The sequence below is a fragment of the Epinephelus lanceolatus genome, chromosome 5 (genome assembly GCF_041903045.1).
Source record: "Epinephelus lanceolatus isolate andai-2023 chromosome 5, ASM4190304v1, whole genome shotgun sequence".
NCBI classification, from domain to species: Eukaryota; Metazoa; Chordata; class Actinopteri; order Perciformes; family Serranidae; genus Epinephelus; species Epinephelus lanceolatus.
In genome coordinates this window covers 45,450,578-45,463,496 of record NC_135738.1, presented here as the reverse complement: position 1 = coordinate 45,463,496, position 12,919 = coordinate 45,450,578, and the positions used below count along the sequence as shown (strand labels likewise).

Genomic DNA, 12,919 nt, shown 5'->3' with positions numbered 1-12,919 from the left:
TGACTGTGGAGGCCAGGTCATCTGCCGCAGCACTCCATCACTCTCCTTCTTGGTCAAATAGCCCTTACACAGCCTGGAGGTGTGTTTGGGGTCATTGTCCTGTTGAAAAATAAATGATCGTCCAATTAAACGCAAACCGGATGGGATGGCATGTCGCTGCAGGATGCTGTGGTAGCCATGCTGGTTCAGTGTGCCTTCAATTTTGAATAAATCCCCAACAGTGTCAACAGCAAAACACCCCCACACCATCACACCTCCTCCTCCATGCTTCACAGTGGGAACCAGGCATGTGGAATCCATCCGTTCACCTTTTCTGCGTCTCACAAAGACATGGCGGTTGGAACCAAAGATCTCAAATTTGGACTCATCAGACCAAAGCACAGATTTCCACTGGTCTAATGTCCATTCCTTGTGTTTCTTGGCCAAAACAAATCTCTTCTGCTTGTTGCCTCTCCTTAGCAGTGGTTTCCTAGCAGCTATTTGACCATGAAGGCCTGATTCGCGCAGTCTCCTCTTAACAGTTGTTCTAGAGATGGGTCTGCTGCTAGAACTCTGTGTTGCATTCATCTGGTCTCTGATCTAAGCTGCTGTTAACTTGCAATTTCTGAGGCTGGTGACTCGGATGAACTTATCCTCAGAAGCAGAGGTGACTCTTGGTCTTCCTTTCCTGGGTCGGTCCTCATGTGTGCCAGTTTCGTTGTAGCGCTTGATGGTTTTTGCGACTCCACTTGGGGACACATTTAAAGTTTTTGCAATTTTCCAGACTGACTGACCTTCATTTCTTAAAGTAATGATGGCCACTCATTTTTCTTTAGTTAGCTGATTGGTTCTTGCCATAATATGAATTTTAACAGTTGTCCAATAGGGCTGTCGGCTGTGTATTAACCTGACTTCTGCACAACACAACTGATGGTCCCAACCCCATTGATAAAGCAAGAAATTCCACTAATTAACCCTGATAAGGCACACCTGTGAAGTGGAAACCATTTCAGGTGACTACCTCTTGAAGCTCATGGAGAGAATGCCAAGAGTGTGCAAAGCAGTAATCAGAGCAAAGGGTGGCTATTTTGAAGAAACTAGAATATAAAACATGTTTTCAGTTATTTCACCTTTTTTTGTTAAGTACATAACTCCACATGTGTTCATTCATAGTTTTGATGCCTTCAGTGAGAATCTACAATGTAAGTAGTCATGAAAATAAAGAAAACGCATTGAATGAGAAGGTGTGTCCAAACTTTTGGCCTGTACTGTATATATATATATATATATTATATATATATATAATATATATATATATTATAAAATCTGATTTTTTTTTTGTGAACACCTTTTTATTTCTGGTGACTAGAGAGCAAAGTAAAAGAAAAAACATTTTAAGGATTCCGAGGCATTTTGTTTAAAATCAGCCTATGCATATATACAAAAGATACAATAAATATGTAGATAAATCCAACTTCCTTCAGTTAGATATGTCATTAACAGTGTGTGTAGCATAAAACTAAGCAATAGAGAGTTCCACAGAAACAACATTCAACAGTGATAGCTTACAGCCATGTCTGTCTATCACACACACCCCCCCCCCCAGAAGATCACAGAAGATCTATACAATCAGCACAGTTTCAAGGTGGACACCCAAGACCAATTCAGTATCTGACCAAATGTCTCCCCTTCTGTTCCAGAGATATGATGTTGAATAACGGCCACAAAAGTATTTTTGCAGAACACAGTGAGGTTGAACTATGACCTTTAGGATATAAAATGTCACCACTTCATCATTATATACTATTAGACATTTCTGTGACATTTGTTTGTCATAATTAGCATAATGATCTTGAGTTATGGCCAAAACCATGTTTTATGAGGTCACAGTGACCTTGACCTTTAAACACCAACTTCTCATCAGTTCATTGTTGAGTTCAAGAGGATGTCTGTGCCAAATTTGAGAAAACTCTCTCAAGGCCCTCTAGACATATTGTGTTCACGATATTGAGATGAATGTAAGGTCACAGTGACTTTTGACCATCAAATTCTACTCAGTTATAGCTGAGTCCAAGTGGATGCTTGTGCCAAATTTGAACAAATACCCTCAAGGTGTTCTTAAAATACTGTGTTTATGAGAATGTGTCGAATGGGGTCACAGTGACCTTGACCTCTGAACACCAAACTCTAATCAGTACATTGCTACCGCCCAACTGTACATTTGTGCCAAATTTTGAAAAAATAGCTTTAAGGTGTTCTTGAGATATCGCATTCACAAGTATGAGACAGATGAGGTCACAGTGACTTTGACTTTTGATCTATGACCACCAAAATCTAAGCAGTTTATACTTGATGTGCAAGTTGACGTTTGTGCCAGATTTGAAGAAAATCTCTCAAGGCATTCTTGAGATAGGACGTTCACAAGAATGGGATGGACGGACAACCTGAAACACAATGCCTCTGACCATGGCTATAACTGGTGTGGAGGCATTCAAATTATGGAGAACCTAAGGGTGCTCCTGGAAATAGTCAGGAAGACTTTTAAGGATCTGTGGGAAAGATGACACATTTATGGGTTTTTAAATGGTTCTTTTGAAAAAACTTTCTCCCACAAGTCTCACAACCAAATGCCTTCTCTCCTGTGTGTAGTCTAACATGTCTTTTAAGATGTCCTTTGTCATTAAAACACCTCCCACAGATTGAGCAACTGAACGGTTTCTCTGCTGAGTGGCGTTTCTCATGTCTTCTCAGATGTGCTTGATGACCAAACTTTTTTCCACACAGTGAGCAGCTAAAGGGTTTCTCCTCTGCATGACTCCTGGTGTGAACAATCCACACTCCTCTCCTGTGAAAACACTTGTTACACACTGAGCAGCAGTAGGGTTTCTCTCCTGTGTGGGTTCTTATGTGTTCAATCAATGATCGCCGCTGGTTAAATCCTTTTTTACACACTGAGCAGCTGAAGGGCTTACCGTCAATGTGAATTTTCATGTGAGACAGTAATGTTCGCTTGTGAGTAAATGTTTTACCACATACTGGACAAATAAAGGATTCCAGGTCCATGTGCACAGTCATGTGACTGTATATACTTCTCTTGGAACAAAGTATTTTACCACACACAATGCAAGTGATATTTTTCACACTTTGAGAACTGGTATTTTTTAAAGCATTTATATGAGACTGAGCTTCTCTGGTCTCACTGCAAATGTCATCACTGTCATCAGTCTCAGCCTCAGAGGAGACTGAGGTGTTGTCACCACAAGCTGAATCTACATTTCTGGTTGCTTCTGATCCTCCACAGTCCTCTCCATCAGCTGCTGTTGTCATCTGGTCATCGGTTTGTCTGTGATGAAGCTGTGAGGACTGTGCTTTGCCTTCATCATCTTCTGTCTTCACAGAGACAGCAGTGAATGGGAGCTTGATATCATCTTCCTCTAGTCGTTGAAGCTGCTCTCCCTCCTGACTGCTCCACACTTCCTCCTGTTCCTTTTTAATGTGTAGGGGCTCTGGGTCCTGCGACCCACAGAGAACCTCATCTTTACACACCAACAGATGCTGGACATCTACAGGGAAGACAGAAATACAGACATTAGAAAAAATGTGACTTTCTCCCCTGTAGGTAGATTTTAGATTTGATGGGCTATTTTTCATTAATGGCTGGTTACAGTGGCATGCAAAAGTTTGGGCACCCCTGGACAAAATTTACTGTGAATACTTAAGCAAGTAAAAGATGACCTGATCTTTAAAAGGCACAAAATTAGAGACGACACAATTCTTCAGTATTTGAAGCAAGATTTTTTTGTGAAGTTTTAGAGTCCTCACATCCCTTGCGGAGATCGGCGGGGGGGAGCGGCTAGCACATGTAATGGCTGACGGCGCCCCAGACTAACATCCAAGAACACAAAATTGAATCCACAGAGTATCTCCATACCGTTCATCCGTGCTCTGTGTTCACGTGTGCGCGCTCAGGGTGATTGGTGATGCACGGTCTCTGAAGAGCAGCAGTCTCGTCAGTACTGATGTCCAGATTCTCAAGTGCAGGCATCGCCAATTCCCAGTCTGAGCAGCAAAGACTTGTGGTTTCAATTTTGTGTTCTTGGATGTTAGTCTGGGGCGCCGTCAGCCATTAGGTGTGCTAGCCGCTCCCCCTGCCGATTTCCTCAAGGGATGTGAGGACTCTAAAACTTCACCAGGGCCTCCATCGGCATATGGGTGAGTAGATAATGGCTGAATTTTCATTTTTGGGTGCACTATCCCTTTAATAGTGCCCCCTTTGGTGAGTATCACAGCTTCTAAACACTTTTTGTAACCAGCTAAGAGTCTTTCAGTTCTTGTTTGGAGGATTTTCAGCTATTTTTCCTGCAAAAGGCTTCTAGCTCTGTGAGATTCTTGGGCCGTCTTGCATGCACTGTTCTTTTGAGGTCTATACAGATGGTGCTGGAATTTAACTGAATCCATTATTCCCTCTACCTGAGAAATGTTCCCTGTGCCACTGGCTGCAACACAAGCCCAAAGCATGATCGATCCACCCCTGTGTTTAACAGTTGGACAGTTGTTCTCTTCATGAAATTCTTCACCCTTTTTTCCTCCAAACATGCCTTTGCTCATTGCATCCAAAACATTATATTTTAACTTCATCAGTCCACAGGACTTGTTTCCAAAAAGCATCACGGTTGTTTAGATGTTCCTTTGCAAACTTCTGATGCTGAATTTTGTGGTGAGGACACAGGAAAGGTTTTCTTCTGATGATGTTATACTGCTAGCAAATATCATTACTTCTTGTCTAAAATGCCAAAATACTAAATAAATCCTAAAAAAGCCATTAAAACTTAAAATTGATTGGTTCCATAAAAATACATAAGAAATTTTGAGTATTGGGTCATTTTGGTACCAGTGATGAAGGTTGTTCCTTTTATTAAAAGACACAATTTTTGTTGCCAAGCTTCGTGTCTACATAAAGCCAGCACATTTGAAAGTTCTTCAGACACAAAAATGGCTAAAACAAGGAACCTAACGCAGGAAACACGCCTGAAGATAAAGATTCTCAGCCAGGAAGGGTACAGCTCCCGCCAGATAGCCAGGAAGTGCAGATGCAGTCCTTCAGCAGTTGGATACACTCTGCAGAAATACAGACGAACCAACAGCTTGGAAGACAAACCAAGATCTGGGCGTCCATGGGTTTCTTCAGCAAGAAATGACCGCATCCTGATCCGCATGTGCAGGCAAAACCGCCCAATGACATCACAGGAGCTTCAGCAGCAGTGGTCAAACCAAACTGGTGTCCAGTGTTCCACCCGCACTGTACGTGGCCGACTTTTAGATCATGGCTTAAGGTCCTACAAGGCTATCAAGAAGCCCCTGATCAATGAGAGACAAAGGTTAGCCCGGCGTCGTTGGGCCCAGGCACACAAGAACTGAACAGCCAGGAATTGGAAGAAGGTTTTGTGGTCAGATGAGTCCAGTTTCCAGCTTTATCTTCCTCCTACTAATGTGAGGGTATGCAGAAGGCCAGGCGAAGCATTATCTCCAGCATGTACAGTACCTACTGTCAAGCATGGTGGAGGCAGTATCATGGTTTGGGGATGCATGAGTGCTGCTGGTGTTGGTCATCTCACTGTCTGTGATGGCACATTGAACTCTACCAAGTACTGTACCATTCTCGAAACCCACATGCTCCCTTCTGCGCGTGCACTGTTCCGTCGAGGTAAAAACTGGATGTTTCAACAAGATAATGCCCCTTGCCACACATCCAAGGCCAGTAGAACTTGGCTGCAGGAGCACAGTTTCTGTCCTTTAAGTGTGTTTTTTTAATTTTTTTTTTTTTATTTGCCAATCTCACTTGTTCGCGTTCAACAACGGATGTGCAACTGCTGAGATTTGTTTTATGCCTTTTATTCACTTCTGGACTGTTTAAAGTGACTTCTGGAGAGCCATTCAGCCACGGCTCAATTGTTTAATACTTGTACTCGTGTACTCCCCAACGAGAGACCGGAGATCCCCAAGGAGTTAAGGAGAAGGAGACGGGATGCAGAGCTGGAGTCAATTGTCGGGAGTGGAAAAGACAGTACAAACCAACTATACTGTCCGTTATTATGGGGAATGTGAGATCTCTCCCTAATAAGATGGAAGAGCTCATGGCGCTGACCAGAATGCAGAGGGAGTACCCGGAGTGTAGCATGATGTGCTTCACGGAGACCTGGCTGAACAAACTCACTCCAGACTCACACGTAACTCTCAACGGATTTCAGGTGTCATGGTGTCACCCGGGGCACATCAGTGTTAACCCTATGGGCCCTAGGCGTTTTTGGGGTATTTTTACTGCCTTTACTTTTAAGCTCATATCACAGTCATTATAAAGGCTACATACACATGCTATATCTTGTTTTTTTCAGGTCAATCAGGGCTATCCAGATTTGCCATCATTCCATGTCCTTGTATGTGCCTGTATTTTATATTAATTTTTATATCAATGAAAAAAACAAATCCGTGTGACTAAATTCTTACATTTTTACATGTATCTCACCATAGCAAGTTGGAAGAAGACATATTCTGCCATATATGAAGAGGGGAGACTCTCTGGAATCTGGCATTATAAGAACCATGATGGTGGGACATTCTGTCACCTCACAGTTGTCCAAAACATGTGGTTTGTGCCAGGCGGAAAATGATTGCCAGTATTTTTTCATTATTGCAAGAAATTCCATTGACTCATTCACAAGTCAAAAATGTGTTTTATCTGAAAGAAACATGCAATATTTACATCTAACATAATAGAAAAATAGTCAACCAAGTGCAATGATGTCCTCCAAGATAATATTTGCCACTTTGTTTGCAGTAAACAAAGTCTGTTGTTGTTTTTCAGTTTCAGTTATATATTGGGGGGGCATTGTATATGGTGGCTATGGCCCTGTCATGCATGCATAATTAGGCTGCAGTTGTCTGGGTGCGCAAAGGTGAAGTGGCTAGTCTTGTCATACAAAGTTTGATGGAGTGTCAACTGGACAATATGGAGATATTTGCATCTTGAAAGCCGGATCTGCATTCGCGAGTAATCCATCCAAGAGTAATGTGTGTGCAAAGCTGTATGAAAGCTCAGTTATTCATCATTTTAGTGTAAACTTATCATTTTTTTCCGCTATGAAAACATTGGACTACCGACAAGTGCTTGGTCTTGTCGAAAAGCTACAATTTCGCTGTTTCACGTGATATGCGTGGCTTCTCGCTATGATGCACGGTCGCAGAGAAAATCAATAGAGAAGAACAGGTGTGAATTTGGACGCACAATGCGTCGTTTGGGCCCATAGGGTTAAAGAGCGGTGCTGCACCAGGGACATAGAGCTGCTAGCGGTTAGCATTTGGCCGTACTACCTCCCGAGGGACTTATCACAAGTCATCGGTGTACATGCCGCCGTCAGCTGATGCTGCAGCAGCCTGTGAGCTCCTACACACTGTTGTGTCTCAGCTCCAAACATAGCACCCCCAGTCCCTCATCCTCATCTCTGGCAACTTTAATCATGCTTCCCTGTCCTCCACCCTCCCCACTTTCACACAGTATGTGGACTGCCACACCAGGGACTGCAGAACATTGGACTTGCTGTATGAAAACCTCAAGAATGCATTCAGCTCATCCCCCTCCCCCTACTGGGCCGCTCAGACCACAACCTGGTCCATCTGTCCCCTGCTTATATATCCGTGGTGAGCAGACAAACCCCCACCATTAGGTATGTGAGGAAATGGTCTGAGGAGACCAGCATGGCACTGATGGACTGTTTTGGAACAACTGACTGGGGAGTGCTGTGCAGTCATGGGGAGGACATTGACAGTCTGACTGCATCACAGACTACATAAACTTCTGCAGGGAGAACACCAACCAACACCAACTCCAACAACAAGCCGTGGGTGACCCCTGATCTGAAAGTGCTTCTGATCACCACAACCACAACCACACTGCGGCCAGACATCATTCTGTGGTCCACCTCAGCCCGAAGAGTGGTAATGGTAGAGCTCACTGTTCCATGGGAAGGAGAGATGCAGGCAGCCTTCGAGAGGAAGAAGGACAAATACACGGAGCTGGCAGAGAAGCAGGGTGGTCAGCCACCATCCACCCTGTTGAAGTCGGCTGCAAAGGTTTCACTGGAACATCTGTCCAGCGCCTCTTCAAGAGTGTGGGAGTGGCCCATCCAGGGCTGAAGAAAGCCCTCAAGGAGCTGGCAGATGAGGCAGAGCAAGGCAGCTTCTGGCTTTGGATAAGAAGGAAGGATAAGGCGTGGGGAAGGCAAGTGTCCTAGGGTCAGCTGCAGGGGACGGTAGGGAGACGTCCCTATCCGTTGCTCCACCACTATGAGATGTTCCGGGATTAATGGAGTGAAACATCAATGAAGGGTGGCTCCTGGCTGAAGACTCTGCAGCTGACCCATTGGCACCATCGGAGGTGCCACAGGCAGCGATGCCCAGTAGGTAGCCCATTACCTGTGCTTACACCTGAACGAGAAGAAGAGGACTTTTAGATCAGGGGACAAAGAAGAGCTGAAGAGGGTCCAGAGGGACCTTAAGAGAGAATTAAAGAGGGGCAAGGACAGCTACAGGAGGAAGTTGGAGTAGCACCTTCAACACAACAACATAAGAGAGGTGTGGAGAGGCCTGAACACAATCTCTGTCTGTGATGTGATTGGATCCAAATCCACGTACTTCCGTACTTCCTTGACCAACAGCTGATTAGCTTTGCCTTACACCCGCCTACACTGGAATTGCTGTTCCCCGAATTGTTGTCCATAGTACAACAGAAAAGGAAGTGTTCAGTGCATCGCAAGAAGAGATTAAAATGGATATAATTTCATTTGATTCAGCTATATTGCAGAGCTGCAACGTCCACAAGATTGGAGAAATTAAGGATTTACAGCGACTCTGTCTAAAATTCCTTACGCAGGAGAAGAGAGATGTTTTGGCCTGTTTACCGACGGGATACAGTAAAAGTTTGATTTATCAAGCCTGGCCCACTGTAAGCTGTACCTATGGCAACGCTGTCATGTGGTTTGGATATCCCTGCCCATTTCTATTACAAAATGAAAGACGAATGTCCCCAGACTACCATTCCGAAATAAGGGAGGCTGGTCACGTGAGACTACACCATAGATATCATACACAGTAGATACCTCGTTGACGGCTTTGGCCCGTTTCAGCGATGTGTCAACGTCGCTGCCATCTTGGGGAGGTCACGGCCGGCTGGCTAGTACTGTTGTGTATGGAGATAAGTCTTCAGCGTGCTCACTCAAAAGTCTCAAAGTGTAATTGGGTGCCGGTCCAAAAAATTACAGCAAAGCAGAAAAACCTGACAGCACTCACTAATAAGTATAATACTTTTTAATATAGTGGATTGCACAACGGCAGTCAAATGGACGCGTTTCAGCTCATAGCCGATCTCAGCGTTAAATGGTTTGTGGGCGTGTGTCCCTTTTAACAGAAACCAGCTGGTTCAGATTAACATTAAAAACAATACAAATACGGATCATTCATAAATGCAACCTCAATGATACACCGAATAGTCTAAATATAATTAAAAAAATGGAATAATAGAAAATCTTGAAGCACAAAATACAATACAATATCGACCTGTGTCACTGTGTCGAACTGAATGGGATTAGAATACAGTAGAAGAGCCTGAGAACAAGTATGATCAGTGGGTACCAACCTGCTCTGTGTAACCGAACTTCAGGCTTTAACACAGCGTCCAGCAGTTTACGCTGACGGTCGATGTCTTCATTTGAGCGAGAAAGTTTCTTCTCATACTCCGTTACTGTTCTTTCAAACAGCTCAACTATCTGTTCAACAGCTGCAGTAAGATGCTGCTTCACCAACAGTCCATCAGCTGTCTGCATCTTCTTTAACTTCAGTCTCGTAAACTGAAGCTGTGGTCCACTCTCCACAGAGACAGCATTGACCGGGAACCCAGTGACATCATCTTCCTCCAGTCCTTGAAGCTGCCCTCCCTCCTGACTGCTCCACACTTCCTCCTGTTCCTCTTTAATGTGTTGGAGCTCTGAGTCCTGCTGCTCAGAGAGAACCTCTTCTTTACACACCAACACCTGCTGGACGACTAACATCAGATAGAGAGAATAATGTTTAACTTAAACGTGTAAAAGAGCTATACTTACAGCATTTATCTACACACACACACACACACACACACACACACACACAGGCATAACAGCAAAGCTCTTCTCAAGCCTTTGCCAATCACAGGTTGGTATCTCACACAGGTCACTATGATAGCTTCTAAAACACAGAATCCTCTGGGAGTGAGACATTCACTGAACTTTTGGAAAACTCAATAACTACCATAACAGACTTTTTGCTGTTGCTGAACACATTCTTAACAGTAACAGAATCCATTCCCATAAAATCACATCACCCTGTCCGTTACACTATCCATCAATCTGTGCATACCTCCTATTATAAAGAAAGCCACATCAATCAGTGAAATCTGAGCAAAATCAAACCGCCAACAAGTAGCCTGACACTGAACACAATATAGCCTAGCGGGGGCCACCTAACGTCAGCCTGCTGCTGTCATAAGTCAGTCACCGTCCAATCCTTTTCATCTAGTGATTGCACATCATGGACATCAGAAAGTTTTTCAAGAAAACACCATCTGTCGTGTCGTTAGCAGCCGATGATCTGCCCAACACTATTTCAGGTTGGTGGCTGATTTAAAAGCTGACTTTTTTGGCCTGGCCTGCCCTGGCTCACCACGGTGACTCAAAACCACTGCCCTCGCGTAGGCTAACAAACTGCAAACAAGCTGACAACAAGGCTATAGGCTAGCGTAAGTTGTCATAAGATCTTATGAAATATCGCTTGACGTGAAATTGAAACCTCATCTAGCAACATTAGATACTTATTATACCAATTTTGGTTATAATGTCAGAGAAGTCAGCATTATAATCCATTTTCTAGCATAGACATCTTTGTCTTACTGTATTGATGTTGCAAATAGTCTACAAAAGCATGACATTACCTGACATTATGTCCACCAAAGATTTTAGAAAAGTAACTTAACTTATTAAAATAAAATATCCTTGGTTGACATGCTGTTTTAACTCAGATTTTATTTAAGTAGAATAGAAAGGTTACATTTGCTACGTTCTCATTACAAGTTTGTCTGCTTCCATCCTATACATACCATCTGAAGGTTAGCGTCGTAGCAAGTGGCTTGCATCACGTTCTGTAAGCCCCTGTTCCACAGCTGATTAAACTTTGACCCCTTTCTTTCTGTCACTCAACCACATCCAACATAAAGATGCAAACAAAGTATTAACAACGCATTGGTTAGCAATATGTTTGCATTGTGTGTTGATCTAATAGGCTGCTTTCAACATTATTATTTTCCATAATTCAACCTAGTCCATTGTGCACAATTACAGGTTGAATGAAGGCAGAATGTTTTCCACCTATCCACTGAAGCTGATATTTGGTATTAGATGTTAGATAAGATATTATATTATATTATATTATATTATAAACAATGCACTGCATTAACTTTGACACAGATGAGTCAGGGGAAGTCCCTGACTCATCAAGGGGCAGCAGGTTGATTATACAGTAACTTGAATCCAGTCTCATATTTTAAGTCTAAATTTTGCCATTATAATTCCCTTAAAAGTCGACTGAAGCCACCATTTAAGGGGCTGTTTTTCAAAATTGTCTCCCAGGGGAACATGCTCCAGGATCACCCTAGTTAGACCGGGCTTAAGCCCTGGATGTCTACAATGTCTGGCATCGCCCCTGATCTTGGCAACTACCGAGAGGAAGACCAAAAAAACTAATTCTTGTGTCCCCGAAATCAAGGTGCTTATGGGTGAGGTGGAGGTTAGAATGCGCACATTGTTTTGTGGCCAGTGGGGTTAGTTAGCGTACATAAATGGTTGAGGTAAAAATGACTCAATATATTCACGCTTATGATCAGGAAATGGAAAGCCAGACATTTCTGAATCCTGTCACTTGCCACAGTCTGGGATCATCCAGCTGCGCACCGTGCTTGCCACAGCTGACCACACGTGTCAGCAGCATACAGTCCGAGTCCGACCCTCATCTTTGGGAATGTGATGGTGAGACAGCGCTCATGAAATATTGAGCAGTATTTGATTTGAGATTTGAGTTGACATATATTTTACTATCAAAAGGTGCTTATGGAAAAGCTATGGGTCACTGGCACAAACACACTGCTGCATCACATCTGTTATTGTGGGACTAAATGCCTGCTACATACCTGTACCGTCTTCCAGCAGTCTGCACAGGCGACCAATCTCTTGTTCATACTCTGTTATGGTTGTTTCAAACAGTCCAAGTACCTGTTCGACAGCTGCAGTCAGCTGCTGCTTCACCAACACTCTCACACTTTGGACTTTACACATTTTTCACACCATGAACGGCTTTGTGCTCCTTTACGGCTTCACGAGTAAACACAACAATTAAAATATAGTCCGGTCTGTTTACTGTCAGCAAGCTAACTGTAGCAACGGCTAACTTTGTAGGCTAACGCCATTGAGTCCAGATGCTACACTATTAAGAAAAATGGAGGACAGGTTGGATTTATTTATACTTGTTAATTCCTGCTGTAGGCTTTATCAGATAGCTTTCAACGAAAGAACGAAAGTCACGATAAAAACTTCTAAAGCCTCACACTCCTCCCACTTCTTCGTCTTCTTCTTCTTCTTCTTCTTCTTCTTCCTCCTCCTCTTGTGGGAATCACAAATCAACTGTAAAGGTGCATACCGCCACCTACTGTGTAGGACTGGGTGGGCTCATGGAATTAATGTATCTGAACAGACTGTGCGTTCCAGTACCCATACTATGGTACACACCAGGAAAAGATTTAGTATGTCGCAATCAGTTACCGCCAAAAAAAATTCAGTAACGAGTATTGTAATGCACTACTGTCCCT

The 12,919-nt window shown here is 43.4% G+C and overlaps 1 protein-coding gene across 2 annotated transcripts; it reads right to left on the bottom strand.

Moving 5' to 3' along the window:
- Positions 1-1,309: 1,309 nt before the first annotated feature.
- LOC117262014 (uncharacterized) lies at positions 1,310-12,709 on the bottom strand. Of its 2 annotated transcripts, none has more exons than XM_033634630.2 (3): positions 12,245-12,709; positions 9,668-10,072; positions 1,310-3,542 (listed from the first exon to the last, which is right to left on the bottom strand). In XM_033634630.2, the coding sequence occupies exons 1-3, from the start codon at positions 12,387-12,389 to the stop codon at positions 2,521-2,523; spliced, it is 1,572 nt and encodes a 523-aa protein (XP_033490521.2). In that variant the 5' UTR covers positions 12,390-12,709; the 3' UTR covers positions 1,310-2,520. The 2 variants fall into 2 exon arrangements, with proteins under 2 accessions (XP_033490521.2, XP_078024398.1); XM_078168272.1 differs by lacking the exon at positions 1,310-3,542 and adding an exon at positions 7,737-8,460 and having other exon boundaries at positions 12,245-12,706.
- Positions 12,710-12,919: the final 210 nt, after the last annotated feature.